This window comes from Fusarium graminearum, chromosome 2, assembly GCF_000240135.3.
Source record: "Fusarium graminearum PH-1 chromosome 2, whole genome shotgun sequence".
Classification (NCBI taxonomy): Eukaryota; Fungi; Ascomycota; class Sordariomycetes; order Hypocreales; family Nectriaceae; genus Fusarium; species Fusarium graminearum.
Genome location: NC_026475.1, coordinates 7,239,209 through 7,265,958, shown reverse-complemented (window position 1 = coordinate 7,265,958; position 26,750 = coordinate 7,239,209). Strand labels below are relative to the sequence as shown.

Genomic DNA, 26,750 nt, shown 5'->3' with positions numbered 1-26,750 from the left:
AGTCTGGTAGCCTTTTGTCTTTTCACCTATAGAACCAAGTTGACCAGAAGAGGTACCTGATATCAATTCTGGTCGTGATAATGGCTGGAATAAAGATGAGGGGTATTTTCCTCTCCATCTCAAAGATTCTCTCATAGGATGTCGTGTTATAGAATGGACGCGTATGTGAACAACTCAGCAGTGCCACGGTGTCAAAAGCCTGAAATAAAAGTCGGACAGTGTCGCTCTCGACTACAATCCTAGAAGGCGTTTGACACCGCAACTTTGTTTTTTTATTCTGGCCAGGTGTTGTTGACATACTGGTTGTTGGTCGGGTATGATCTGACGCCTCAAAGTGTATACAGCCAAGTCAGGCCAGACCAGGACACGCAAGCTTACCAGGCCTGCTCCGAGTATCGGATGATCCTCGTGTCCTTTTAGAGGCTGACAAATTTGTCTGGGTTTGCAAAGCAAGACTGAATATGTTTTTTGTGTTACATTCACGCTAAAAAGCCAATTGTCTCAACTGAAAGGTTCTCTTCTGGTGCAATTTTTATTCTGCTGCCTAAGAGGTACAGTTGACCGCTGTTTCAGGGACCAGGCGGTTCAGCTTACCCCTGCTTGTCCCTTATTCTCAGCTCAACACAGCGGTCATGGGACCTATAGAATTGAGAGCCGCAAGCATGAGGCTGACTGTCCCTGACATGGATGAATGATCACATGGACAATTGAAGGGTATTTCCAGGGGAACCGACGGGAACCCCCACGATACCTTCAAGGTTAGAACTGAACGTGCGCAAGCTTGTTTCTCTTTTAGTGAGGGGAAAAGGGAAAGACGGAGGCAGAGGTATCCACTGTAGCTTTTTAGTTGATGAAGCTATAGTGCGGCATCATTTTTGTGATGATAAGAATTGATAACAACTATGACGCTGCAAAATGGATCCCTGACGGTGGAAAGAGTGTCATCATGGCTGCTGTACTGACTACTCGGTGTTGTTCATCATTCTGCAGTGGCACATCCAGATTTTCAGGGAACAATTGATGAAAATCTTGCATCATTCGCCACCATCAATAAAATAGAAAGAGGGTCCATGAATTAAAATGGATGAATGAATGACAAGCATCACAATTGATTGATTCAAGCAAAAAGCTATGATAAGCTGATAGAGCTAAACAATGGGGCCCTTTCACGTCACTCGCCCCTCACTAAAAAAAAAAAAAGCTGAGCTCATTCACTGGAGAAAACAAGAGCCCCACCAAGTTTTTAGCCACCACGCGAAAAGGTGAGAGGGAAGGAGCGACAGAGAGAGAGAAAGGACAGCAAGTGAAGTGCCAGGCAGCCAGGCAAGTGCAAAGCAGGTGGCAGGTGGCAGGAGAATCAGAAAAAGCAAGAGCCCACCGAACACGGGGGAACCTTCCCGTCCTCATCCCCGCTATTCTCAAGGTCCGCAGGTCTCACTCATCAATTAGAATCCCCTAGATAACCCGCGGGCGGTCAACGCATCCAATCCAGCGGTGACCTCATTCTTCAACAACTTAATTCCTCCTTTTCTTCAACACTTGAACCTCATCTTCTCCTCATTCATCTCAACACCAAAAAAGCGACTTCTTCCTCTTCATCCTTCACCCAACCTATCCTTACTTTCTCCCTGATACCCCCCTAACTCTACCCCAAAAACAACCCCCCAAAAACACAGCCAAAATGACACAACGCCTAAAGCTCACCAGCGACAACCTCTCCACCATTGCTTCGCAGCAAGGAGAGCAGAGAGTCCAGGTCCCTTCCTACGACCGCAAGTCGCTCAAGGAGGGCATCGTCCACGTCGGTGTCGGCGGTTTCCACAGAGCTCACTTGGCTGTCTACGTCGACAAGCTGCTCGAGAAGCATGGTGAGCGCGACTGGGCCATCTGCGGTATCGGCCTGCGTCCCAACGATGCCGCCATGCGCGATGTTCTCAACGCCCAGGACCACCTCTACACCGTCATTGAGCGATCTGCCAAGGGCAGCTTCGCCGACGTTGTCGGCAGCATCAACTCCTTCCTTTTCGCTCCCGATGACCGTGAGGCCGTCATTGCAAAGATGGCTCATCCCGACACTCACATCGTCTCCCTCACTATTACTGAGAGTGGCTACTACTACAACGAGAACACCCATCAATTGAAGGATGAGCACCCCGACATCCAGCACGATCTCAAGAAGGAGAACGAGAACGCCCCCATCAGCACATTCGGCTTCCTCTACGCTGCTCTTGCCCGCCGCCACCAGCAGGGCCTCAAGCCCTTCACCGTTTTGTCTTGCGACAACATGCAGAAGAACGGTTCCATCACCCGCAGCATGCTCGAGTCTTTCGCTAAGCTCAAGAACCCCGAGCTTGCCAAGTGGATCGCCGAGGAGGGTGCTTTCCCCAACGCCATGGTTGATCGCATTACCCCCAGCACTTCCGAGAACGACATCAAGTCGCTCGCCGAGAACTTTGGTATTGAGGATGCCTGGCCCGTTGTGACCGAGCCCTTCATGCAGTGGGTTGTTGAGGACAAGTTCTCCGACGGCCGTCCTCCCTTCGAGAAGGTCGGTGTCCAGGTCGTCGCCGACGTTCACGACGTCGAGCAGTTTGAGAAGCACAAGCTTCGTCTCCTCAACGCCAGTCACTCCGCCATGGCTTACCCCGGACAGCTCGCTGGTTTCAAGTACGTCCACGAGGTCTTGGAGAACCCCATTTACCGCAAGTTTGTCTGGCAGATGATGCAGGAGGAGGTCAAGCCCCTTCTTCCCGAGATCCCCGGTGTCGACATTGACAAGTACTGCGAGACCCTTATGGAGCGATTCTCCAACCCTACCATCATGGACCAGATCCCCCGTGTCGCCCTCAACGCTTCCGGCAAGATCCCTCAGTTCATCATGCCCTCCATCGCCGAGAACATCTGGGTTACTGGCCCATTTCGCCGACTGTGTTTCGTCGCCGCCGCCTGGTTCATCTACATCAACGGTGTCGACGACAAGGGCAACAAGTTCGAGGTTGACGACCCCCTGCGCGAGAAGCTTCAGGCTCTTGCCAAGGAGGGCGGTCCCGATCCTCGCTCTATTCTGAGCGTTCGAGAGCTGTTCGGTGACGATTTGCGAGGTGACCAGCGCTTCTTGGACGAGGTGACTAAGGCCATGGCTCTGATCACCAAGGATGGTGTCTTGGAGACTATCCCCAAGTACGTAAGCTAAATTGGCTATTAGCGAGAAACTTGGACTCTACCTGTCTCTTGTTTAACGGAAAGGTTTTCAGCGAAGCGCAGATTTTGATGATGAATTGGTTTAATGATATCTCATGGGCTGGGTAAAGGCCAGATCATGGAAGGTTTGTGTGCCACTCCAGAAGACACACCTCAGATAGACATAAGAGGGCAGATGCCCAAAAAGTTTTAATGATTATTTCATGATTTGATGAATGCTTGAGAATTTCTGATGTGAATGTTGAACTGTTTACTTGTGTCACAGCTACAGTATACCTAAAATCTTATCCAACTGAGCAGTGATTAAAGTTTGCCCGACAGTTGGAACTCGCAGATGGCATGTCAGTTTCATGTACAGTGCCCATAGTCAGAAATAGATGTGCTCACATGTGCAGAGAGACGGAACCTCGACGAATTATGTCCCCATACAACTGTATCGTGGGGCCTTATAGGGGTCAGGCAGTTTCCCTTTGCTCACAGACTATGCCTGCTGTCAGTTGATATATTTAAGTAGACTAGATAAATGTGCGTCCTTATCAGCGTAGGCATGTAATCTCGAAGACGCAATGTAGTCCGCTATTCCATTAACATGTTAATCAGTCAGTAGCATTGTAGTTGTTGTGCACATGTTTGACAGAAGCTCGAATCATCTCTCACGTCGTAGTTTGAAAATTGTAAGCGTTTGAGTTGAATTACTTTAGGGTCAGTAGTAAATTCACCTGGTGGAGATGTTACTGTCGAAGTAAAGTCTCAACGGCCGCTAGTTTGATATCACCTTCTCAAGTTAACAATTCCGCTGTCAACCTGTTAACCAAAACCGTTAGGTGTACTGGTTAGGTGACATAATTAAACTCATACATGTCCTTGACATCTCATCAGGAAAAAGGTGTTGGCAAAGTACAATGGAGCACCTCAGTCAGCACATTATCCAAGACCACAACCCGAGACAAACAATGTTACAGAATTTTCGACGGCAAGACGTCCTTGTTTTCATGACATCGACAGGGACAAAGAGTAGGGATACAAAAGAACCACCGATGCCGGCTATGATGCCGCTGACTTTGACTGACAAAAGCAAATGTGGGATACACTGTATCGGACGAGGATGCTCTGGCAGGGGTTACGTCGTCAAAGTACGTAAACATTGAGCAGGGCAAGGATGACTGGGCATTTAAACCTACGGAAAGCTTCAGATTAAGTGGAAGGATGCATATGAAGGACTTTGGAACAGTTGACCCGGTTTCATGACTAAAGCTCACTCGATGGCAAATTATCACAGGGAAACATGATGTTGGGAGTGAATGCAAATTGTCGTAATTGCGTGAAGCCAGATGTATATACAGAACATCAACATAGAACAAAATGTTGTGCCACAAAATGTGACTGATGTTTTTATTCAACGAAGCGAAGGTGGGGGTTGTTGAGTGTTTGGGAGTTCGTGAAGCCCATAAGTAGATCTCATAACTTAAATGAGTCGTAGAAAAGAAGAAGAAAGACACATATCCAATGAATCGTTAACCAGAAAAACACAAAAAGACTTGCATCCGGGTCATAAGCTTATTGAAAGCTTAGTAGGGCTTGCTGCCGATCCTATAGATAAACGATTAGCGATTGTTACAGTGATGTTGATGGTAGAAGATAACTTACATGTTACCAGGCTCCTGGTAGCGGGCGACGACGTAAGAGGCACCGTCACTGCCCTTGGCGACAGCCATGCCGACCTTGGTGGTGGTCTTCCAGACGCACTGGGTGTAGTGACCGAAGCTCATGTAGTTGGAGCCGGAGATGGTCTCGCCGTTGTACAGGCTCTTCTCGCTGAGGAAGGCCTCGATGGCATCGGCGAAGGGGGTGGAGCTGGTGCCCATGTAGAGGTTCTCACCGTCCTTGCCCTGGGAGTGAGTCAGGCTGCCGAGAGAGGCGATGTGGTCGGCCCACTCCTGGGCGCCGGAGACGAGAGAGTCGTCCCACTCGAGGGGGCCGTTACCGACAGCCTTGCGGGCCTCGTTGTGGAGGTCGACAGCCTTCTGCTGGTCGGCGGTCAGAGAGCCGTTGCTAGAGCCGGAGTCAGGCTCCTTCTTCTCGGGCTGCTTGGTCTCGGGCTCCTCGTCCTCGACGGGGGCGGGTGAGGGAACATATGTGGGTTGAGGAGCAGGGATGTGGCTCTGTCTGGGCTTCTTAACCCAGCGGAGAGTTGTAGGCTTGGCCTCGACAGGAGCAGGCTGCTCAACAACATAGGTGGGCTTGGGCTGCTCGGCGCCAGCAGTAACGACCTTGGTGACGTAGGCGTACTCGGTAACGACCTTGTAGTGAGGAGAGGCCATGGCACTGGTGGCCATGACGGAAGCGAGGAAGGCGGAGAAATGCATCTTGACTGTTTGAGCTTAAAGTTGACTGAGTTGATGTGTTGTGGTTAACGTCGCCAGGACTGTTAAATAAAGATTTTAGTCTTTGAGGGAAAGGACTGTTGGGAGGATTGGAATGAGTGTGTTGAATCCTTCTAGGATGTGAATGAGTGTATTGTTGGAGCAAGGAGTGACAAAGACTTGAGTTGTGTCTGAAGAGAGAAGAAGGGATCAAGAGACGGATGGGGACGGAATGAAGGTTATATTATAGTTGTACGACATGTCGAGTGCAGTGTCGATCTCATTGGACAATGGCGTGTTACGTTGATCCCGACAGGCGGTCATCCCATGTGCATGTGGAAATTCGATGCTCGTAAGCCTCTCAGGCCGTGGCTTGGCCTGATCCGCCAACATTGAATCGAGTGAAAGAAGTGGGCGGAGTCTGTGTGTTTCAAATGGTAGATGCTCCGATGTGGACTACTCTGATCCAGGGGTAAACCCAACTAAAGAGACTAGACTAGACCAGGGGTAAGAGAAAAGGCTTGGTTCCAGGGCCCAGGCAAGAGAAGGACAGAGAAGCAGGAAAAAGCCGTTGATGGGCCTCAGCGTTCCGATCCAATAAGACACGGCCTGTACTACTCGAGTAGGTCAAGTCAAATAATGACACCCGAGCCTCCGGATGACGAGTGTGGGGAGGGATGCCACACTGAAACCCCTCATATCGATCCTGCAATAACAAGAAAGAGAGAATGGATCTTTTGGATTAGGTTGTTTCGTATTTGGCGCGGTCATCAAGCCATGAAAGAAGAAAGAGACGAGATGACAAGCCAGGGCAGTTTTTTAGTTCCTGACTAACGGTATCCATGGTTTCTTTTTTGGCGCCCAGTATGAAGACGAGGCGGCAAAGAGAACAAGACTAGAGCAAGACCCTCAGGGAGCACAAAGCGCGGGAAGAGCAATCTGAGACCATAAGCATCATTTTGTCGTCCAATGTTGCGGCACATCACAGACGTATGCCACGCACAGACTTGTGCACTTGTTCAGTGTTGCTGGTTTCCCCCGGCTTTTCAAATCACGGCTCCAATATCGCTTAACGTTACAAGTCCATAATATCCCGAGCAAAAAAAAAACAAGGATCTGCCTGTCATTTCCCCAACTTGACGATTCGCCCCATCAGCCTTGGGAAATTGTACATTGATGCAAGACCCTTACCCTGCCTTGGAAGAAATCCCCCTTGATCCTGTTTTTCTCTGTGTCTCTCCCTTGGTGGCCAAAAGAAACAGACGGAGAGTAAAGAAAAAAAAAAGTTTGCTAATTGCTTTCTTGACTCGTTTGTCCCGTTGCGCTGTAACAGGCTAACTGCAGACTACTGCAAGGGACCAAGACATCGATGATTGGTTCAGTTGGGTCAGTTGGGTCATCACTACGCCAATTTGCAGTGGAATGCCAGCTGTCAAGCATCAAGAATGTCATCGCAAGTGGGCGGGCTAGAGAAAAGGGGGACCAAGAGAGCAACACCAAGTCCCGTGGACCTTTGGTTAGTTACTCAACATCAAGAGTTGAAACAAGCCATCGTGTTTTGGATTCTTTTTCTTCTTTGTCGGAAGTAGCGGATGAGAGAAAGGAAGAAGAAAGGGTCAATCAGTAAACAATGGGTGGTGCAGGAAGTATCCGTACACTACAGAGAGGAGTAGGCCGGTCGTCTTTGGTCGAAATAACGCCACGGCGCTTGCTCCTTCGTCGATGAACCCAATCAGCCGCCTGTATTTTTTTTTCTCTCTCCTTGCGCCTTTGTTTCTCCTTGTTCTGTTCTGTTTCTGCAGTGCCTCCACTGTCTGCACTATGGTCTACTGTGGTGTGTCCAAGGCAGTGGTGGAGTTGCTTTGAGTCTTTTCTAGCCAAGATCCAGGTCTCAAAAGTTGGTCTGGTTACAACAAAGATCGGCGTCAAAAAAAAAAACGAGGACATCCGAATTTTTCTTCTGCCGCGTTCCTGATGATCGGAGAACGGAGACAGCCAGTCGTCATGCCTGCTATGCTATGCCATGGCATCCCACTGGCATCCCACTGCCCTGCCATTGCCCTGCCATTGCCTACCTTGTCACCGGATGATCCGCTACCAGTGCCGAGGTGGTTCTCGTTCTCTTCCAATCTTTCTAGACGAAGATCCCTCCCTCATCCCCGGTCGCTGTTTTGTTCTGTTTTCCAGGGGCCACCCTGGTCGGCATCCACGTTTTTGATGATTGCGATTCGTCTCGTACTTATATTAAAGTCATTTCAGAGCCTTGTTCGTTGAGGATAGATTGCATTGCAACGATAGGGTTTCATTTCCATCTAGGTTTATTTGATACCCGGCATCCCGCCCCGTTTGTTTGCTTCTACAAGGCCTTTCATGTTGAGCTGGCAATCGTAAAGAATTAATGCCGCCTTTTTGACTTGGTTAGAAAGCGGGGAATGCCAAGAGAATGGCCGCGCGTAAAGAAGCCTTTGGCAGCGATTGAGTCGAGTTGGATCTTGTTACTGAGGGTAGAAGAGAAGAGTCAGTCAGTCAGTCACTAACGACTCTGTAGTTCATTTGCACGTGAAGCACGGGTACAACTGTCAAAAAAGACATGGTCATAACTCATGTTGACATCTTGGGGAGTGCACGAACCATGTAATGTAATCTCACGACATATTTACGTGGCTTGACTGCTCTGAAACAGCCACTACTGCTCTGCCTTCCTAACGTAGACTCAGTCATTGTCAGATTGATTACCACTGTCCTTACCTTCCTGTTCCTATGATAAGGTACCAACCACCAAATAAGCGCGAATCGATTGATGAACACGAGGATGCTTCGCTCTCAGTCTGATCTCGTAAAGAGAGTTTCCGTATTAATAGCTGGAGATAAAATTATCTCCTGCGCTTAGTTGATCTTCTGATCGCGTAGATCTTTTAGTTTACCGCCAAAAGTGTCATGCTTGCCAAAAGGAAATGAGCAACTCGTATTTCCGTGTCAAGGCTGACGGACTATTTGATGAGGCTTTTGAGGGAGCCGACAGGTCTAGGGTAAGTTAAGCTTAAATTGTGCAAGGCGAGGCGAAACACATTACATGTCAGTCGATTACGAGATGATTGATAATGATACATTGTGTTGAGAGAAACATGCTGTGGCTTGCTGAGACCTGAGTTTTACATGTTGGTTGCTGGTGGCTGGCTGAGTGAGCACATGCGTGGTATGTACTTTTGTTATGCATAATTCACGTTGATGTTGTGGTGGGGGATGAGTATGGCTGAGTTCAGTTAGTCTGTTAACAGATAAACCTAATCTGAGGTTTTGAAGAGTCTCTATCTGTTAGAGTATCAACATATCTTATCCATGATTCACCTTGTTTCAGAGCCACGAAACTCGTCGGAATGTGGAATATGTTCCACCACTGTCAAGTATGCTTAACCTGAGTGCGTCATGATTGCATCGTTAATTATCCAAGTGAGACTGAAGGTGAAGTCTTGCTGTAATTAGTGATAATTGATAATCTCGTATCGGCATACTTCGTGTAGCAATGCTTGAATGGGTTGCATTTTCATGTCGAATAAACTTGTCACTTTAGGTAACATTGGACGGTTGAGTGACGTTGCCTGAGCAATTCGCTGTCAAAACCACGATATTCGGTTGTGGCATCATGTCGGGCTCTTTTGTATCACCCATCTAACTGAATCAATTGTTCAAGGTTCCAAACATCTCACTTCGGAGCCCTCGGCCCCAATTCTTTGCTTTCGTCCGACGCGGCTCCGGAATGAGTATGTGTCTCCCTTTTCGTAGACAGCGACATTCCTCATCATAGCGGAAACAAAAACTTCCGGTCAGCCAAGATATGTCAACGATATCATCTAGGATCGTTGGAATTACCAAGAGCATCTCAATTTGCCACTGGTTTGCCTAAACTCAAGAATAACACTGGCCTGATGAGAAGGATAAAAATTGGTTGATAATGATGGAAGTGAGCGACATATTTTATATTGGGCTTCCAATGCATGGGAACAATTCGTATATATTTAGTCGAGCGTCGGGAAGTCTGTCGAATGTATATAGGCGAGTATATGTGGAATGTTCACCAGATATTCCCTAGACTACCTGGTCCCCAAACTCAATAAAATCCTCAGTCGACCTTGGACAAATACCACCATGGTTTGTTAAGTGGGATTTAAACAGCAATGCCTGCTGCTATAAAATTGTCCGAAGAACGATATAGATTATTCGGAGGAATTCGACACACTCCGAACTGTATCATAGCCTACATCTCTTCCACGGTCACATGCTGCGTTATTTACAACACGTTATCTATGCATTACACACGCGCCTTGAAACTCTCTGCGCCAATAAAGAACCGCATATCAAGATGACAAAGCTGCCTCCCCAGTAATCAACACGTCAGACGAGATCCTCACGTTATCATTCATTGTACAATATCGACTTCACCAATTCATTAGCATTCTGTCTCTTAATATCTAACCAAAGCGAAAGCTCAAAGAGAAATAATAATGGCGAATGCTGGAGTCACAAAATCACAAAAGCCGAAGCGGAAAGGCCGGTCTCGGCCTTTAGCACCTGATGTCACGGCTCGGAACCTGGCAATTGAGAAGCAGCGTCGTGGTGAAATGAATGAGAACTTTCTGGTAAATCTTAAGCTGTATCAAACATCCCAAACGTAAACTGACATGGTCTGCTCGTAGGAATTGGCGCGCATGCTTCCCAACATTGCCGCCGCGCGTCGTCTCACAAAGGTGCTCATCGTCAACAAGACTATCGAGCACGTGAGACAGCAACGCGAACTTTGTCTGGCAGCAGATGGGGATATGCAAGAGTTAATTGCAGAGAATCGTCGCTTGGCCTCAGAGGTCAATTGCTTGCGTGCTCAAACACAAGGATTAGCAGCGCCTGTGGTTCAGCCCAAGCCTGTAACAGAAGCCATGAAGCAACTGGCAGAGACGAAGAGTCAAGTCTTTGGGACATTTGCTGCGGGGTTTGGCGACAAATGGGTCGAGAAAGCTTCCCAAGCTCAAGTCCAGACTGCAAGGAGAAGCACGGTGCATGACATTCCTGTCAGCGACCTTGGTCAAACTTCGGTGCAGCAAACTCCTTCCATTGCTTCGCCCACGGAATTCCAGCCTGGGATCGAATTCCCCCAACTCAACAACCCAGTATATCAACAGCCGGGAATAAATCTTGACCCAAGTCTTGATACGACAACCGAAGCGTCACTCTCATCAAGTTTCAATCCACTTGCGATCAGTAATCCCAATCTTCCTTACCAATTGTTGCCCAACGGATCCTACGCTGACGGATCTATCCATGCGGATCCAGCTTCTTGGTTCAATGGGATGGGAATGGGCGCTCCATTGCAACAGTTCCATGGTGAGAACGGGGAAATGCTTGGCCATATATAAACCATCCTGCATCAGAATCGCTCCAGGGATCCTTGGATTGCATCTCGACCCTGGAGCTCGATTTTCTTTAAAGTTTCAAAGGCTTTGAAGAATCCCCTCTTCGTGATAGGATCAGCAACAGTGGTTCACTCTGGAACCAAACCATCACTAGCCAAGTCATTAGCCGGTAGACATCGCCTCTTGGTGGATTACTTGCCGTATTGAGAAATGTCCTCGACATCGGGCTACTGTTTGTTGTCGGTGCGAGACTAAGGAACTTGAAAATAGTCAGAGAATCTGTTTGGAGATTAATATCAACTGTGATAAACACTTGCAGTTATAGTAAGGAATGATGGAGGACGTCGCGGCTTAGCCAGTGGCAATTGCCTCGGCGACAACGGGAGAAGTACCCAACGGACGAATAATTTGTTAAGAAACGATCGGGCTTGCATTTACCACAGATCTGTCATGCGGAATCTTGACACAGACAAGACGCTTGAAGATACTGAGTTTTCAAAAATTTATGGGCAAAAGAACGAACCTGAGACATGACCTTCTTGGTGTCATATGTGTGATTAGCTGAGACTTGAAGTATAACACTTCCGAATATGTTGAAGGTTCTTGGCGTAGATGAGTGCACTCTGTCTAATCAAGAGGCTCAAAAGGCAGCGACCGCTTTGCTTCTACTGAGCCCATACAGTCGATACGATGTCCACTGCTGTATTCGTATTGGCATGCATCCTATTATAATAGTTGAAAGAGACAGAGAGAGAGCGTGCGTTTTCATTAGAGCTTATTGTTCAAAGTGATTTGGTCCATGGCTACAGTTAACCTTGTGTGGAAGCCATGTTGGTTGTAGACGAGAACAAGAGGCTATCAAAGGCATGCGGGGAAGAGCAGATCTTATCTTGTGGATTTTTATCACTCAAATGGAGATACCGAGTCTAATAGACATGCAGTCTGATATCTAGCTGTAGCACAACACTAATGCAGGGACTGTACAGGTGAAAAAATCCTCCCGATGGCTGCGAATCATGTTGCGAGTCGAAAATGTGACTGTACAGTGATCCCTGTCCCCTCAACCAGGAGGTAACTATCACATCCAGGCGACTGTACAGTTGCATGATGATCAAGACGGATCGGCGAGGCTCACAGACCTCCTTTTCGAGAACCACACGGACAGCAATGTCTCAAAATAGTAAATTACAAGCGCAACAGGCGAGGTGGCCAACCTCGGTTCTTGACTGATTATGCCGATCTTTCGTAGTGTTTGTGATCACTTGCCTGTTCGATCAGAAACTATTTATGGATTCAATTTGATACTGATGAGTAAGACATAGATAGCGTGAGTAAAATCGCCCATGATTGCATGCCAGAACGGCACTTCAACTACAGAACACTAATACCTCCATCGACGACCAAGTCTGCACCAGTTATATAACTCCCAGCCTTACTAGCCAACAGTATGATGGCGCCAGTCAGCTCCTCCGGATCTCCCATGCGGCCGAAAGGAGTCCTGTCTTTCCATGCAGCTCTGTGCTCAGCCAAGCCATCACCTTCATTCAAAATAGTGTCCATGTAACCAGGACTGATACTATTGACCCGAATACCATGCACTGCCCATTCGGCAGCCAGTGAGCTCTTTAGGGAAAGTACAGCAGCTTTTGCGGCATTGTAGTGTGCCTGCGGCTGAGGAAAGTTGACTATGTGACCTGATATGCTCGCCATCAAGATAATTGAGCCGCCGGTACCTCGACTTGCCATAGACTTGGCTGCAGCTTGCGCAACTAGAAAAGAACCAGTGGTGTTGACGTCAAGCATGGTTCTGAACTGCTGAGGGGTAATGTCAAAGGCGCGTGATGCAAACGCAATGCCTGCAAAACAGAAGCAAAGGTTGATGGGCCCAATGGCTTTCTCAGCCTCGGTTACAGCTGTTGTTACAGCAAGGGCATCAGTCACATCGACTTTGATAAATGTAATCTTTGCTTCGGGAAAGTTGGCTTGAAGACTGGCGATGACCTCTTGACCTGCGTCGGGATGCATGTCGAAGATAACAAGACCTTGAAGACCATGTTCAAGTAAAGCTCGGCAAGCCACAGAGCCGATATCTCCAGCTCCACCAGTGACAATGGCATTGCCAGCGACAGCAAAACGAGCTGCAGCTCGACTAGTGGGTGTGTCACTGGAATTTCGAGCCTCTGGAGGTGAGGTTTTGGAAGTGGCTGAACCGTCGCTGAATTGAATTGACGGCGGGAGACGGGATCGGAGTTCAGATCTTGGAACAGACATTGTAGTAAGAGTTACTTGTAAAGAGGCAGATCCTTATGATGAAGGGATACGATGTGAATGATAAACAGCGTTTTCAAAGCGAGAATCCAACATTATATATTCAGCTTCTCATGCTGATGAGTAAGTAGTGTAACCTTCTTTGGCCACTTACATTCGTCGCAAGCTACAGCTGTTACTGTACAGTAAACCTATCCATTTGGCCAATCAATTGTCACGAAAACTGTACAGTAAATGCATTAGTGCTCACTTTCGTCCACTGAACAACAGAACTATTCTAAATTAGCAATAGCCAAAGTTGCAAATGATCGTAGTTTCTGTATGCCGACTGTCTCTCTACCTAGTGATGGAGGGGCTAATGTCACCCCGGGTTATCATCCCGAGCACCTTGGGTTATCATCCCGAGCAGGTGAGTATCATTTGTCACGAATCCATGTCCGAGTCGGGGATCTCCACAAACGAGTTACCGTATCAGCTGAGCAAGTTTGGTAGCGCGATGGATGCTATTTCTATCAGTTTGAAGATTCGAGATTGGTTAGAGCTGCTATGCCGATCTACCATTATGACATTAGCCAAATGGTAGAAGTAGTTTGAGATCCACCACGCTACCGAATCTACTCAGTTGATACGGTAGTTGAGACGGACGAAGAATGTGCATGTACCATTTCAAGCCTCGTGACCTTACTATGAGTTATCTTCCCTATTCAACACCCTCAACTGACTTCATCTCTGAAGGAAGTTGTTGGACGTAGACTACCCAGTGAGAGGTTTAATTATGCACATAGCTAGAACCGTAGACTCATAGGGGTTTCTGCTCCAATCACAATTCAAAGATTATGTGATATTTAAACCATATATTTGTCATTAGATCAAGTTGTCACTGCATAGGATATCACTGTATATGAGATTGATCAACAGGCATGCACATTGGAACGAGAGGCTCAAAGTCAACAGTAAATATATATACTGAACTATTTACATATCCAATTCCACACACATCCACATCCAATTCCTCCTCTTGAAAGTCGCTTAAGTAGAGGCACCGTTGAAGGCGATCAGGTTGGGGCTGCCGTTGAGGGTGCCAGTGACACGGCCAGTGGTAGCAAGAGCCTTGATGCGGTTGGTGACGGCAGCAGGGGTGGAAAGACCCTCGAGAACCTGGAGGTAGAGAGCAAGACCAGCAACGTGAGGGCAGGCCATGGAGGTACCGCTGATGGAGTTGGTAGCAGTGTTGGAGGTGTACCAGGTGGAGAGGATGCCGACACCAGGGGCGAAGACATCAACACCGGCACCGTAGTTGGTGAAAGAGGCAGTGCGCCAGCTGGAGTCAATGGCAGCAACGGTCAGAGCGTTGGGGACGTTGGCAGGAGACTGGCCAGAGACGGGAAGAGGGCGGCCGAGATCGTCACCGTTACCGGCAGCAACAACGGAGAGGACACCAGAGTTGTAGGCAGCGTTGATAGCAGTGGTCCAGGTCTGAGCAGAGGGACCGCCGAGAGACATGTTGATGACAGAGCGACCAGCACGGCCCTTGGAAGTGATGTCGTTGACAGCCCAGTTGAAACCAGCGAGGATAGTGGAGGTAGAGGCACTGTTGCCAGTGAAGACCTTGACAGAGATGACGTTGGCCTAAAGATAGTAAGTATAAAGTTCAGATGCTACCATATAATGTGGGGTTTACTTACAGCCTTGGCAACACCGTAGGTGGAAGAAGCAATGGTTCCAGCAACGTGGGTACCGTGGCCCAGGGTGTCGACGTGGGCACCACCGGCAGCGTTGTAACCGAGAGAAGCACGGCCACCGAAGTCTCGGTGGTTGACGTTGATGCCGCTGTCAACGACGTATCCGTAAGAACCGGAGCCGGCAGTGGTGTCGTAGGTGTAGGTGCTGCCACCGGAGGTTCGGCGGGAGATGGAGGCGAGACCCCAAGGAGCGCCGCTCTGGGTGGTCAGAGCACGGTCAGTGAGTTCGGTCTCGAAGTCGAGGTAGACAGTGTAGTCAGGCTCGACGAAAGCAACCTCGGGGCTCTTCTTGATCTCATCAATGGTAGCCTTGTCGAACTCGCCAGAGTAGGCGTTCCAGCTGCTGATGTTGAACTTCTTCTCAACACCAGAAGTGTCACGCTTGTTCAGGCTGCGGCGGTGGACATCGCTGACCCAGTTCAAGTGAGCCTCGATCTTGTTCTCCGTAGCCTCGGGCTTGAGAGTGATGATGTACTTGTCAGGCGCGGCAGTGAGTTCCTGTCGCTTCTCAGTAGGAGCGGCGAGGACTGCAGGGAGCAGAGCTCCAAGAGCGAGAGCAAGACGGCGGAAGCTGGTCATTTTGATGATTGAACTGGTTCTGAGCGAAAGTGGCTGAGCGAGAGTGCTGTGAGAGAAGAGGCTGTGGTGGATGAGGATGGAAAAGACGAATATTGTGGTGATGTTGGATTGTATTTATACATCGAGTCGCAACAAGAATACTATACTCTTTGGACAATGAATATAGACCCAATCATTGCTATCATCAACTGCCTTTCTTGCGTGATAGCGTTGAAGTTGGAGATGTGGAAGCTCGAAAGCATTCAGCTTCCTAAACCGTCACGGCGGCCGAGCTGTCCGAGTAAGGCAAGTGATAATGGGATGAATAGTATTGAGCAAAAGTGCCTATGCCAAGACCGACTTGTCTGTAGTTAGCCTCCAAGTATCTTGGCCAAGTCCCTGGTAGGACCCTCTTACCCCACGGTCATCTACCGGCGCTTCTATTGGGGCGATGAGGCTCATCGATGTGGCGTCAATGATGGATTGTTCTCTGATAAACCTCTATTTGGACAGCTGGAAATAAAGGTAGGTGATCTCCCGCTAGATGTGTCCAGTTTCCAGGGATCGAAACGGCTGAAAACAGGGCTTGATCTGGATGCTTAGATTAGGGTAGATGGGAGATTCAGACGCGGGGTGAATTGCTCTCGTCACATCTTATCACGTCTTGTCTGTCCAATCCTTCCCGTTGCCTTTTCTCCTAGCGAGTTTCGAGAGTAATCCGAGTATCGGAGTCTCGGGGTCCCCCGCTATCATCGCTATCTCTCTCGGAGCAGTTGAACTTAACGGGAAAGGCGTGCTGCCTCCCCTGGAGCGGGAGCATCCTCCTTGTGTGGAAAACGTGCTGCCGATCTGGTCAGGGACCAATGATGACAGCATTGCACCTAATGATGGGATGAGGACGGAGATAGTGTTGCTGGTTGATCGACAGTAGCAAACCCTCTTGTGACCCCTGGCTTCCTTGCTGGCTTGAGCCTAACGTGCTCGCGTGATTCGGGGCACATTTCCATTACGGGAATATGCTAAGGTTCTTATGTCTGAACTAGCAGTATGCTTGATTTATGCATGCGAGATACCTGGTCTAGCGCTTCGCAGTCTGACAGGGGTAAGGCTGACGTTCCGCGAATCAGAGAAAGATTCTTGATCGCTATCTCGGCATGTAGGTTTTGTCGATTGTTTGCGATGTCGACCAGCTTGGATAGACTTTAAAATTCCGTAACCTCCGGACGGCTGGTATAGTATATCGAGTTGTTTATATTGGAGCGCTAGATAAGCATGGGTGTTGCAGTCTCACCGTTTGTAGCCAGCTTCTCAAATAAGATATACGTGCGGGTACCTAACCAGTGATCGTCGACCCGGTAGTTCTTAGTGAGGTTGAAAGATAGACTCTAAACTTTAAAGGCCTCAACGCTATGACCGCCAAGTATTAATCTAATGATAGCTTGAATATGGATATCGATAGTTGTGTAGATCACTTGAGTAGTCTATTACGAGACCAAGATGGATCGAAAGGGGCACACTGAGTCATGAATCTCATTTCATCTCTCGCCATCTGTACTGGAAGAGGCCTCTTGAACAGCCCCCTTGCGTCTTTTCCAAAGATAGCTGACCCCGCCTTCGAATGCATGTTCAGGGTCTGAAATCTCTCAACCACTGATGACGAAATCCATCTCCCTGTCAGTCAAGACCGCATTCAGTGTTTACATATAGCGTTGAAGTTAATATAAAGAACTGCTACCAAAATTTGGTGTGACATCCAAGACACTTTGTGAGCATTGGGACCTGCATAGAGGCTATGCAATACTACACATTTCCTGGGGTTTCCGTAGCTGAGGACTGCTTCTTGTGAGACCACCTTCCTAAACGAAACACCAAGAATCTCGTATAGTCATCATTGTAGCAGGTGAGCCGAGCGGTAAAGATAGTGTTGCAATGATGGCGCCTCTACGGATAAATGCTTGATGATGGGTGAGATGATTCAAAGCACTTGCCTTTATTGTTTTAGTCCATGTGAATGCTGCGAGTATATCCTGTTTATTTCGAGGGAGCTTACAAAGCTTCTCTGAGCATTTCCGAATGCCACATTGTTCTTATCCGATATGCTGTGAGTAACGTTGATTGGTATTGTCAGATAGAATTAGTAATACCATTGACCAGGACAACTATCATTCCAAGTACAACACTCAGGAGTTACAAACATGCATTTTCACATGTCGATAGATAGTTTCGCCACAGCAGAATTCGGAAAGGCCAATGAGGGATCACAGCCGCTTTCAACTGGTTGTGATAATACTGAGATGATCTCGAATAATCTTGGAGGGGATTGTCTCCTGATGAAAACATTGATCTTGCATCTGCTGTACTAGAGAGCTATTGAATGATAAGATAATTGGAAGATAACATGATATTCTCTCTTAACAAAGTAATCGATTTTCTAACTCCCGAGGAAACTAGATACAGATGGAGGAACAGAGATGTTCTTTTTATCACCAGAACAAAGTAACCTGTTTTTGATTATAAACACTGCTGTGTTCTAATATCATAGACCTGAAAACAGCTCCATCTAGTCAAGAAGGTCTTCAAGACGAGTTGAGAAATCCAATGATAGTCTGGATTCCATTCGCTATCTGTCATTGTGAAACAGTTAATAGAGAAGTTATTGACGGATTTTGATTGTTCACGACAACATCAATTTATAGATGACTGGAGGAATAGAGCAACGGACGACCGGAATTTCCATCTTGTTTTTCGGCAACTTACGAAAACAGCTATTTCTATAAACTTATACCTTTCCAACCATTTAAAGTTGTTGATTTCTTTGATATAGGGTAGAATCTTACTCAGCTGTCAGAAAATGACGCTGCCAAATATGCTTGGCACCTCAAGTCTACTCCCAAAACCTGCTTATACGAAAATCCAACATATACGTCATGCGATCCTTCAGTCTTACATATTGATCGAAGTCTGCTCTTTTGATTTACAGTGACGTACCAGTTCAGGCGAAAATTTGACAAAATGCCGTCCCTCAATAGTTGGTATTGGCGCTTTCTCGAAAACTATGTCTATGCTGTGCCAGAGCCTCCTCCACGTCAACGGACCAAACCCATGCAAGTTCTATGCGTGGGCCCACCAAGGTCTGGGACTGAGTCGCTCCAAACTGCACTTCTGACACTTGGGTACGATCACACGTATCATGGCTGGGACATTGTATATGAGAACCCCCCTGCAGCATCAAAGTGGGTACGGCTCTGCCGGAAGAAGTAGGTCATCATCCCGGGCTGCATTATCTATCCGATCCCTTGTTGACCTTGTCTCAGATGGTTTGGATCTGTTGATGGAAATACGAACATCACCAAGGAGGACTTTGATGAAATTCTTGGCCATTGTGTCGCAGTGACGGATGCAGCGGCATCCGTCTTTGCTGCCGAACTCATTGCTGCGTATCCTGATGCCAAAGTGGTCCTCAATTACCGTAAGGACCTGGACGCATGGCATGAAAGTGCTATCAAAACCTTGCTCAGTGTTTGGGATAGCTGGTTAATCTTTGCGCTTTCATGCCTCGGCAAGGAACTCTTTTGGGTGTGGCATGTCTACAGGCGCTTTATGTGGCCTGGGTTATTCCGAGCATTGGACGGCGATATTGACTCGGGAATAGAGAGAAATGGAAAATGGGTCTACAAAGGTAAGTCCTCCAAAGATATCCGGAGAATTTGCTAATCGTCATCCAGAACACTGCAACATGATACGAGGCCTAGTCCCAAAGGAGAGACTTCTGGAATGGACTGTTCAAGACGGCTGGGAACCTCTGTGCAAGTTCCTGGATAAGCCAATTCCAGATGAACCATTTCCTCATGTGAACAAAGCTTCGGGATGGGATGACCGTGTAGCCGAAACTAGTAAGAGATATATGTGGAGTGCACTGCCAGGTTTGGCCATGGTGGCCACTGTTACGGTTGGTTTGGGAGCTGTGGCCTACAAGATTCTGCTTTGAGGTATTTATATCAGTATCTATGTGGGATATCGGGGCTTATTTGTTATTTCATGTTGGACATGTTATGAGAAATGTGTTAATGATCTGCATGGGTGGAGAGTATATATCTAATTGGGTTTTTTTCTCTTTCAACTATCTAATTTCTTGTACAAACGACAAGGCGCAACTCGTTTCTAACCAAAGCACTGAGGCGACATTCAGTGTCGATTTTAATGTGACCTTACCTGGTCGATGTCATATTTATCTCCAAAACCAGGCTTACCACCAAGTGAGGCAAAGATATCGCCAATGTAGTTCTGAGGAGCTATCCCAGCCTCGAACCTGGTAGACCACTCCTTCAAGATCCCCTCGATGACCTTCAAAGCCGTAAGATACAGATTACGAGTTGAAGGCCCCAAACCTCCCTTGTCCATAACAAAGGGAAGTTTATGAGGCTTATCTTCATGACCGCGGTCAAAGTTTGAAGCAGATCGAATGAGCAAGATTCGTGAAAAGTCGACTTTCCCTTGAAGCGCCGCGTTCAAGAGACCCGCCAACAGCGCGTTGTCCTCTTGTGCTGTCATGGTATACTCGGCTTGTCCGGCAGTATAGACTTTGGTCACTTTTTCCATGGCTTCAGAGATACGATGGCCGTGCCAGAACGTATTGGAAGATAGAACATCGCCTTCAAGCACACTTGGCTTCTGTGTCGCTGCGTCAAAAATACCTTCGGGCGAGTTCTTCCACAAAGCTCGATGCTCAGCTGCAACTGGAGAATCTTGAAGATTTACGCCCTTAGCAACAGAAAGCGCATAATCTCGAAGAGCACTGTTGAGCTCGAATACTTCAGATCCATGAACGATTCCTGGGAACTGATCTGGTTTATCAGCCCCCATTGGGACATACCCTGATCCCCATTCTGAAGGAACTTCTCTAGCATCAAATCCAAGTTGAAGATCGACTTGGACAGCAAACTTGGCAAAGGCAACAGAGCCAATGGTGGTTCTCTTAGGGTTGACACCTGCGATGCCAGTCAAGATAAAGTACGACTTAGTTAGATCGAACACTGGTGATGTTAAGAGAGCGCTAATGGATAAGGATGCATTTATCACTGTTGTAGAGTTAGTAGATGGTTAGGTTGGTTCTTCCTAGATTCTTACATGCTGTGCCAACAACCAAGAGCGCAACATCGCCGTCTTCAGTGACGTGTATGTCTTCATACCCACGCGCCAGACCCGGAACACGTATCTTGCGGGAGAACTGGAGAGCACTTGAGGGATCGAGCCAGTTTCTTGACTCTTCGTAGAACTATCGCTGGTTAGAATAACACAATGTCGTATCAAGGAATCTCATACCATGGCAATCAACAGGACTTTGGGCGAGATCTTCTCGCCTTGTGCCTGCGTGGCAGCAAGTCCTCGTTGGTTTGACTGTTGTTCACTCATGGCTCTTTACTGTCTAGGGACATACAATTGTTAAAGAGTTTTGTTTTTGGAAACTGAATTGAGGTAATTAAACAAGACAAAGTGACACCATCTAATCTCAAGCGGGGTCATGATGGCGTGACCCGTCACAAGTCTGCACTCCGTTATCTTAGGCTTTGGCTTTCAGCCGAGGCCCACGATATTCCCAAAGCCGTATCATCATGCCAGACACAGAAGTATACACCTGGTATGTGATGGAAGACTGATTCGCGCCATTAAATCGACTTGTTGCACAAGGACAAATACCAGTACCACAACCCCGCTACAAGCAATACAGGGCACACCACAACATCGATATTTATCATTTGTTCCTTTCGTTTCTGTCTTTTGATAGCCTGTTGCTGACGGAGAAAGTCTTGTGCCAGGACGGAAAGTCGTTCTGTGTTGGCAAGCAACTCTGGGCCACTAGGTCTCTGCAACACCTTTTGGAACAACGCAAACGAATCAACCTCTGTTTCTTTTCGGAGAGTTGAAGGTATTGCAATGCCGTTTGCTTTTGCGATGTTTGCAAGATGGGTTGCTGCGTCTTGTGACATGATGATGCCAGATACCAAGTTGTGGGATAGTTTTTCAGGTAGGGATCACACATAGACGTGTAAGATGAGAAATTAATGATAATTACTGGCCAATATATGAGATTTGTATTGCAATTACTCCTATAAAGATGACCGGGGACGCTGTTGAACCATATAATATTCTTCTCTATCTGCCTTGTCTCAAGCCAAGGCAGATTCATGCAAGCCATTTCAGCCCATCTGGTTCAATGGATAAAGAGTTATAATAGGCTCAGCCGATCAAAAACGCTAACATAATAGTAAACGTATTTATAACAAACCTGATCCTCTCCATGGTAATGGTCTTCTCCTGATATCGGAGCAGCCAAAGGGCGCGTTCGATGGAAGGAAGATGCATTAGTGGAGTATTTGCCGAGCCGAGCCGACTGGATTTGTCAATTGCGAGATGAGAGATGACAGCTAGATTGAGTCACGAGCGGGGCAGTTTATAAGCAGATACAGAAACAGATTGTGAATTGCCTCAACCCATATTACCTCCCTAAAGTCTATCACCAGATAATACTACTTCGAAATCATGGCTTCAGAACTCAATGCTGGTTCCCTCTTCAACGTCGATGGCGTTGTTGCGGTCGTGACAGGCGGTGCTACTGGTTAGTCAATCACAATCATGGCAGCATTCAGAAATCAGTTCCTGGTATAACTGACAACTTCTCAGGCATTGGCCTCATGTTCGTCAAGGCTCTGCTCCAAAATGGTGCTTCCAAGGTATACATCGCTGGTCGAAGAAAGGAAAAGCTGGACCAGGTAGCCGGCTCATTGGGTGACAGGGTCATTGGAGTTCAGTGCGACGTTACCTCCAAGGATGACCTTAAGAATGCTGTGTCACAAATTGAAAAGGATGTTGGATATATCAACCTCTTGGTCTGCAACTCTGGCATTGGAGGGCCCCAGGTCAAGCCTATTACTCCCGAAACGACCTTGGAGGAATGGGCACAGTCCAACCTCGATACTGACTTCGATGCTTACGTCAACACGTTTGCCATCAACACTGCTTCGGTTTGGTACACCAGCATGGCTTTCCTTGGACTGTTGAAGAAGGGTAACGAAAAGGCCAATGTTGAACAGACATCGCAGATTATTGTTACCAGCTCTATTGCTGCCTTTAACAAGAAGGCTCCTGGTGGTTGGGCTTATGGGCAATCCAAAGCGGGTGCTGTTCTTGCCGCAAAGCAGCTTGCAGTCGCTCTACCTCAATGGAACATTCGGTAAGTGTGTTATCGCAATGATGAGTTTATCAAGCTAATGGTGAAAGTGCCAACTGTATCTGTCCAGGCTGTAAGTTACGATATCCCTACTGACCTAGAGAGTATGCTGTTCTGACACGTTCTGTCTAGTATTCCCTAGTGAAATGTCTGAGCCAATCGTCAAGATGTACTCGGACGAATCAGGACAACCTGGTGCGATTCCGACATCAATTGCGCCAATTCGAAGAATGGGAGACGAGAAGGATATGTCGGGGACGTTTCTGTATCTCGCTTCGAGAGCAGGTGGATATTGCAATGGCGCAGTTATAGTGGTTGATGGAGGTCGATTGGGCAACTTCCCCACTACAAACTAGATATAGGACAGGATCCTATGCAATATAATCAAGAGGCTCACTGTTGATGTTCATGACGAGTCATTGCGCATGACCCGAAGCAGTAATCGCCGATGCGTAGATAGAAAGTCAACCAAAGTCCCAAGCCAGCAGTGTAGGACTCGAGTCTAGAATAGCTAAGCAATAGTAAAGCTATTGATAACGCACAACTGTTGCCTTGTCGAACGCATCTGCAATGCATCTTTAGCTTTGCGTATCTGAAACAATCTCGAGCTTGACGAGGGTCAATTGGTTCGTCTATGCTGAGCGCTGATGTGAGATTGAGCTGGCGCTCGGCATTGAGCATTAGCGCGGCCGCTCGCTAGGCAGGCTACGCCACTGCTGCCTATTTTCCAGGCTCTCACTGCCCCAGGAATGGATCTCCTCACCGTAGAGCACTAAAGTCGCATTGTAAGGCGAGTGACTCAGCCCGGCAAAGAGGCTTGACAGGATTCACGATGAGAGAGCAAAGGAATTGAGAGAGGGCCTCATTATTATCAGGCAGTTATACATAGTCAATTCGGTATAAGTAGCACATCTCCAAACAATAATCACAGTTCAAATCATCATCTTCCCACCATCACCCCCCCCCATCACATCACCAACAATGGCTCGCACTGCACAAATAACAAAGGCCAGACGTGCCCGCCGTGACAACAACAATGCACGCAATCAAAAGGAGAGCGATGCAGAATACATGGCTCTCAAGAGAGAGGCAGAGCGACGAGAGCGTATCCTTTCCGACCAGCGCCGAACTGCTTCCAAGTGGCGACCCAAGATTCCTGAAGTCCGAAAGGTCAACTTTGACAACTTCAAGAACAGATACCAGGACATCGACCAACCCGACTATGCCGTCGATGTGCTAATGTCAGGGTCTGGTACCCAGGCTCAGATTCGGCGCGAGCATGGTCTCCGAAGACGTGAGGAGATGGCCCGTCTCCGTATGAACTGGCTCAACTACCCCAGTCTTGGACTCCTCGAGGGTCCTCAGAAGAAGAAGACCGATGCATACGAGAGGGCCAAGCGCGAGAAGAAGGGCGATGCTGTTCCTGCTTCTGATGCCGACATCCAGCGTATCCGTATCCAGTCACAACCTATTCTTGGTCATTTGACCGCTCTCATGAACGACACAGAGAAGCGATCTGCTCCTCGAACCTTTATGCGCCCCTTCAAGGCCCTCGTTCACTTCCAGCCCAAGATGAAGGAGATCCTCAACACCCTTGAGGATAAGTGGGCCGACTTTGAGGATCTTGCGAGCGAGAGCTCCGAGGCAGTCGAGCTTGATGTCCCCGAGGTTGAGCCTGAGGTGATTGACGTCAAGGACATCAAGGCCGACGGAGCTGAGGGCGATGCGGACGACAAGGACGAGACAGAGTCTCTCCTATCTGTTGACTCCAACGAGGATGAGGACTACGACAATCTCATGGACAGCCCCGAGGCTCTCCGCGACATGCGCTGCTACGTTGACTTCATCGACAAGGAAGTTCTTCCTCTCTACAACCGCTTCGATGACTCAACCGTCGACCGCGTCAAGTTTGACGATCTCTGGGCCCTCTTCCGCAACGGCGACCTCATCTACATGCCTGCCTCTGGCGAGACCGGCGGTCGATACCACGAGGTGTGGCGCGTGTACAGGACCCGCAGCCCAGAGCCCGAGACCTCTTATCCCACATCCGGCTGGGACTTCTTCGCCGATGAGCAGCAGATCGATGAGAACTCCAAGTTCAAGATCTCTGCTTACTACATCGATCACGACGGAAACAACTTTGGTGCCGTGCGCCGCACCTTTGAGATTGAGTCCTTCGTTGGAGAGCGATCTATCGAGTCCCTCGAAATCTTCCCCATTCGCTACCGTCACGACCACAAACAACTGCTCCAGACTCTCAAGGACCAAGGCCGACAGTTTGTGAACTACATCGATGACCGCCACCAGCAGTATAGTGCATGGACACTGACCAGGAACCCTCCTTCTCAGGGCACCGACCCCGAGAATGAGATCCTAGATAACGAGAGTTACGAGAAGATGCGCCACCCTGAGTTTGTGGAGAGTGATGTTATTGTTGATCTCACAGAGGCGTACCAGAAGATGCCCGACTGGCGACCTCGCTTCCACAGGCTCACCATCAACAAGTCTTCGCGATGCGAGATCAAGGATGATGAGATGCCCATCCAGCACTGGTTCAACGGCACACGCCACACCATGGCTTACTCGCAGAACGAGATCATCCAGAACGCTGATGGTGTTGAGGCCCGGCAGCGCAGGGACAACCTCGCTGTTGACGCTTTCCTTCGAGCTCGTGTCAAGGGAAGCCGAACCTTTGAGACCAACCCCAAGGCTCTTGAGCTCCGCGACGAGGACCTTATCCTTCTCCCCAAGCGCATGTTCGCATACGCCCTGCGTGAGCGTCGCTTCCTGCCCATCGACCTCAACCTTCTCAAGCCCGTGCGACGTGAGCCTGGTGTCTTTGAGAACCTCCGCATCCAGAGCGATTACAAGGATGTTGTCCGCGGCCTGGTCATGTCTCATTTCCAGAGAAAGGTTCTTGAGCGCAAGTATGCAGATGTTGCTACCGAGGGGCCTAGCCAGGATCTGATCCAAGGAAAGGGCCGAGGTCTCGTGGTCCTTCTTCACGGTGTTCCTGGTGTTGGCAAGACTGCTACAGCAGAGGCTGTCGCCATGGAGAACCGCAAGCCTTTGTTTGTCATTACTTGCGGTGATCTCGGTCTCACCCCTCACGCCGTTGAGAGCGCTCTCAAGAACGTCTTCCGTCTCGCGCATCTCTGGGACTGTGTCCTTCTGCTCGACGAGGCTGATGTGTTCCTGACTCAGCGATCCAAGCAGGACATGAAGCGTAATGCTCTTGTCTCGGTCTTCCTCCGAGTTCTTGAGTACTACAACGGTCTTCTCTTCCTAACTACCAACCGAGTCGGCACCATCGACGAGGCCTTCAAGTCTCGTATCCACCTGTCTCTCTACTACCCTCCTCTGGACAAGACCCAGACCCGCGACATCTTCCGCCTCAACATTGGCAAGCTCAAGCAGATTGAGGCCGAGCGAAGCCGCATGACAGGCGAGCCGGCGCTGGTGATCAAGGAGAACGAGATCATCGAGTTCGCTTCCAAGCACTACGAGGAGCTTGCTAGATCAACTGGCTGCTGGAACGGCCGGCAGATCCGAAGCGCTTTCCAGATTGCTTCCAGTCTTGCGATTCACAACTACGCGACGCAAACTGAGATTGCCATCTCTCGTGGCCAGAGCCCTGCTGCGGCACCTGTTCTGGACAGAACTTGGTTCGAGAAGGTGCAGATGTCGACACAGAGTTTCGACAGGCACATGAAGAAGGAGTCTGGCAGCTTTGACAACGACATGCCTCTTCGAAGCACATTCCAAGAGAGCAACTTTGACTAAAGGGTTGCGATTGGGACATGATTTGGGAATACAGGGCAAGACATGGTTTTACGATGTGACATTTTTGTTTTGGCGAGTGATAACTCTGGTAGTTAGCAGTAAGCATTTGTTATGAGATTAAATACGACACTTTACATGAGCATCTTTTGGACCAACAGAAATGCAATGCATGTGTGATTAAGAGAGTTAAATATTGTGATCA

The 26,750-nt window shown here is 48.3% G+C and overlaps 10 protein-coding genes across 10 annotated transcripts; 6 read left to right on the top strand and 4 right to left on the bottom strand.

The window, feature by feature from the left end:
• Positions 1 to 1,499: 1,499 nt before the first annotated feature.
• On the top strand, positions 1,500 to 3,417 carry FGSG_03311 (uncharacterized protein). The gene has a single exon (XM_011324127.1). The coding sequence runs from the start codon at positions 1,682 to 1,684 to the stop codon at positions 3,191 to 3,193; it is 1,512 nt and encodes a 503-aa protein (XP_011322429.1). The 5' UTR covers positions 1,500 to 1,681; the 3' UTR covers positions 3,194 to 3,417.
• A 1,010-nt stretch (positions 3,418 to 4,427) lies between these two features.
• FGSG_03312 (uncharacterized protein) lies at positions 4,428 to 5,749 on the bottom strand. The gene is made up of 2 exons (XM_011324126.1): positions 4,849 to 5,749; positions 4,428 to 4,791 (listed from the first exon to the last, which is right to left on the bottom strand). The coding sequence occupies exons 1-2, from the start codon at positions 5,565 to 5,567 to the stop codon at positions 4,770 to 4,772; spliced, it is 741 nt and encodes a 246-aa protein (XP_011322428.1). The 5' UTR covers positions 5,568 to 5,749; the 3' UTR covers positions 4,428 to 4,769.
• A 105-nt stretch (positions 5,750 to 5,854) lies between these two features.
• On the top strand, positions 5,855 to 6,398 carry FGSG_12462 (uncharacterized protein; the record flags this gene model as incomplete). The annotated part of the gene is given in 3 exon segments (XM_011324125.1): positions 5,855 to 5,916; positions 6,006 to 6,071; positions 6,077 to 6,398. Coding segments are annotated over 3 exon segments (450 nt in total).
• A 3,668-nt stretch (positions 6,399 to 10,066) lies between these two features.
• On the top strand, positions 10,067 to 11,297 carry FGSG_03313 (uncharacterized protein; the record flags this gene model as incomplete). The annotated part of the gene is made up of 3 exons (XM_011324124.1): positions 10,067 to 10,201; positions 10,259 to 10,726; positions 11,295 to 11,297. 3 exons carry the CDS (start codon positions 10,067 to 10,069, stop codon positions 11,295 to 11,297), a joined length of 606 nt encoding a protein of 201 aa, XP_011322426.1.
• A 1,043-nt stretch (positions 11,298 to 12,340) lies between these two features.
• On the bottom strand, positions 12,341 to 13,798 carry FGSG_03314 (uncharacterized protein; the record flags this gene model as incomplete). The annotated part of the gene is made up of 4 exons (XM_011324123.1): positions 12,341 to 13,226; positions 13,392 to 13,428; positions 13,488 to 13,509; positions 13,796 to 13,798. The coding sequence occupies 4 exons, from the start codon at positions 13,796 to 13,798 to the stop codon at positions 12,341 to 12,343; spliced, it is 948 nt and encodes a 315-aa protein (XP_011322425.1).
• Positions 13,799 to 14,266: 468 nt separating this feature from the next.
• On the bottom strand, positions 14,267 to 15,636 carry FGSG_03315 (alkaline proteinase precursor; the record flags this gene model as incomplete). The annotated part of the gene is made up of 2 exons (XM_011324122.1): positions 14,923 to 15,636; positions 14,267 to 14,866 (listed from the first exon to the last, which is right to left on the bottom strand). Exons 1-2 carry the CDS (start codon positions 15,556 to 15,558, stop codon positions 14,267 to 14,269), a joined length of 1,236 nt encoding a protein of 411 aa, XP_011322424.1. The 5' UTR covers positions 15,559 to 15,636.
• A 2,913-nt stretch (positions 15,637 to 18,549) lies between these two features.
• Positions 18,550 to 19,525, top strand: FGSG_03316 (uncharacterized protein; the record flags this gene model as incomplete). Its single annotated transcript, XM_011324121.1, has 3 exons — positions 18,550 to 18,794; positions 18,852 to 19,216; positions 19,263 to 19,525. 3 exons carry the CDS (start codon positions 18,550 to 18,552, stop codon positions 19,523 to 19,525), a joined length of 873 nt encoding a protein of 290 aa, XP_011322423.1.
• A 173-nt stretch (positions 19,526 to 19,698) lies between these two features.
• Positions 19,699 to 21,524, bottom strand: FGSG_03317 (uncharacterized protein; the record flags this gene model as incomplete). The annotated part of the gene is made up of 5 exons (XM_011324120.1): positions 19,699 to 19,710; positions 19,750 to 20,615; positions 20,665 to 20,812; positions 20,860 to 20,934; positions 21,273 to 21,524. 5 exons carry the CDS (start codon positions 21,522 to 21,524, stop codon positions 19,699 to 19,701), a joined length of 1,353 nt encoding a protein of 450 aa, XP_011322422.1.
• Positions 21,525 to 22,077: 553 nt separating this feature from the next.
• Positions 22,078 to 23,121, top strand: FGSG_03318 (uncharacterized protein; the record flags this gene model as incomplete). Its single annotated transcript, XM_011324119.1, has 4 exons — positions 22,078 to 22,153; positions 22,219 to 22,768; positions 22,816 to 22,838; positions 22,898 to 23,121. 4 exons carry the CDS (start codon positions 22,078 to 22,080, stop codon positions 23,119 to 23,121), a joined length of 873 nt encoding a protein of 290 aa, XP_011322421.1.
• Positions 23,122 to 23,707: 586 nt separating this feature from the next.
• FGSG_03319 (uncharacterized protein) lies at positions 23,708 to 26,548 on the top strand (the record flags this gene model as incomplete). The annotated part of the gene is made up of 1 exon (XM_011324118.1): positions 23,708 to 26,548. Exon 1 carries the CDS (start codon positions 23,747 to 23,749, stop codon positions 26,546 to 26,548), a length of 2,802 nt encoding a protein of 933 aa, XP_011322420.1. The 5' UTR covers positions 23,708 to 23,746.
• Positions 26,549 to 26,750: the final 202 nt, after the last annotated feature.

Bases quoted from the DNA above. Each gene is read 5' to 3' on its own strand.
- FGSG_03312 (XM_011324126.1), bottom strand. From the start codon at position 5,567: ATGCATTTCTCCGCCTTCCTCGCTTCCGTCATGGCCACCAGTGCCATG. The intron at 4,792-4,848 runs GTAAGTTATCTT...GTTTATCTATAG, and splicing joins TACCAGGAGCCTGGTAACAT to GATCGGCAGCAAGCCCTACT.
- FGSG_03311 (XM_011324127.1), top strand. From the start codon at position 1,682: ATGACACAACGCCTAAAGCTCACCAGCGACAACCTCTCCACCATTGCT.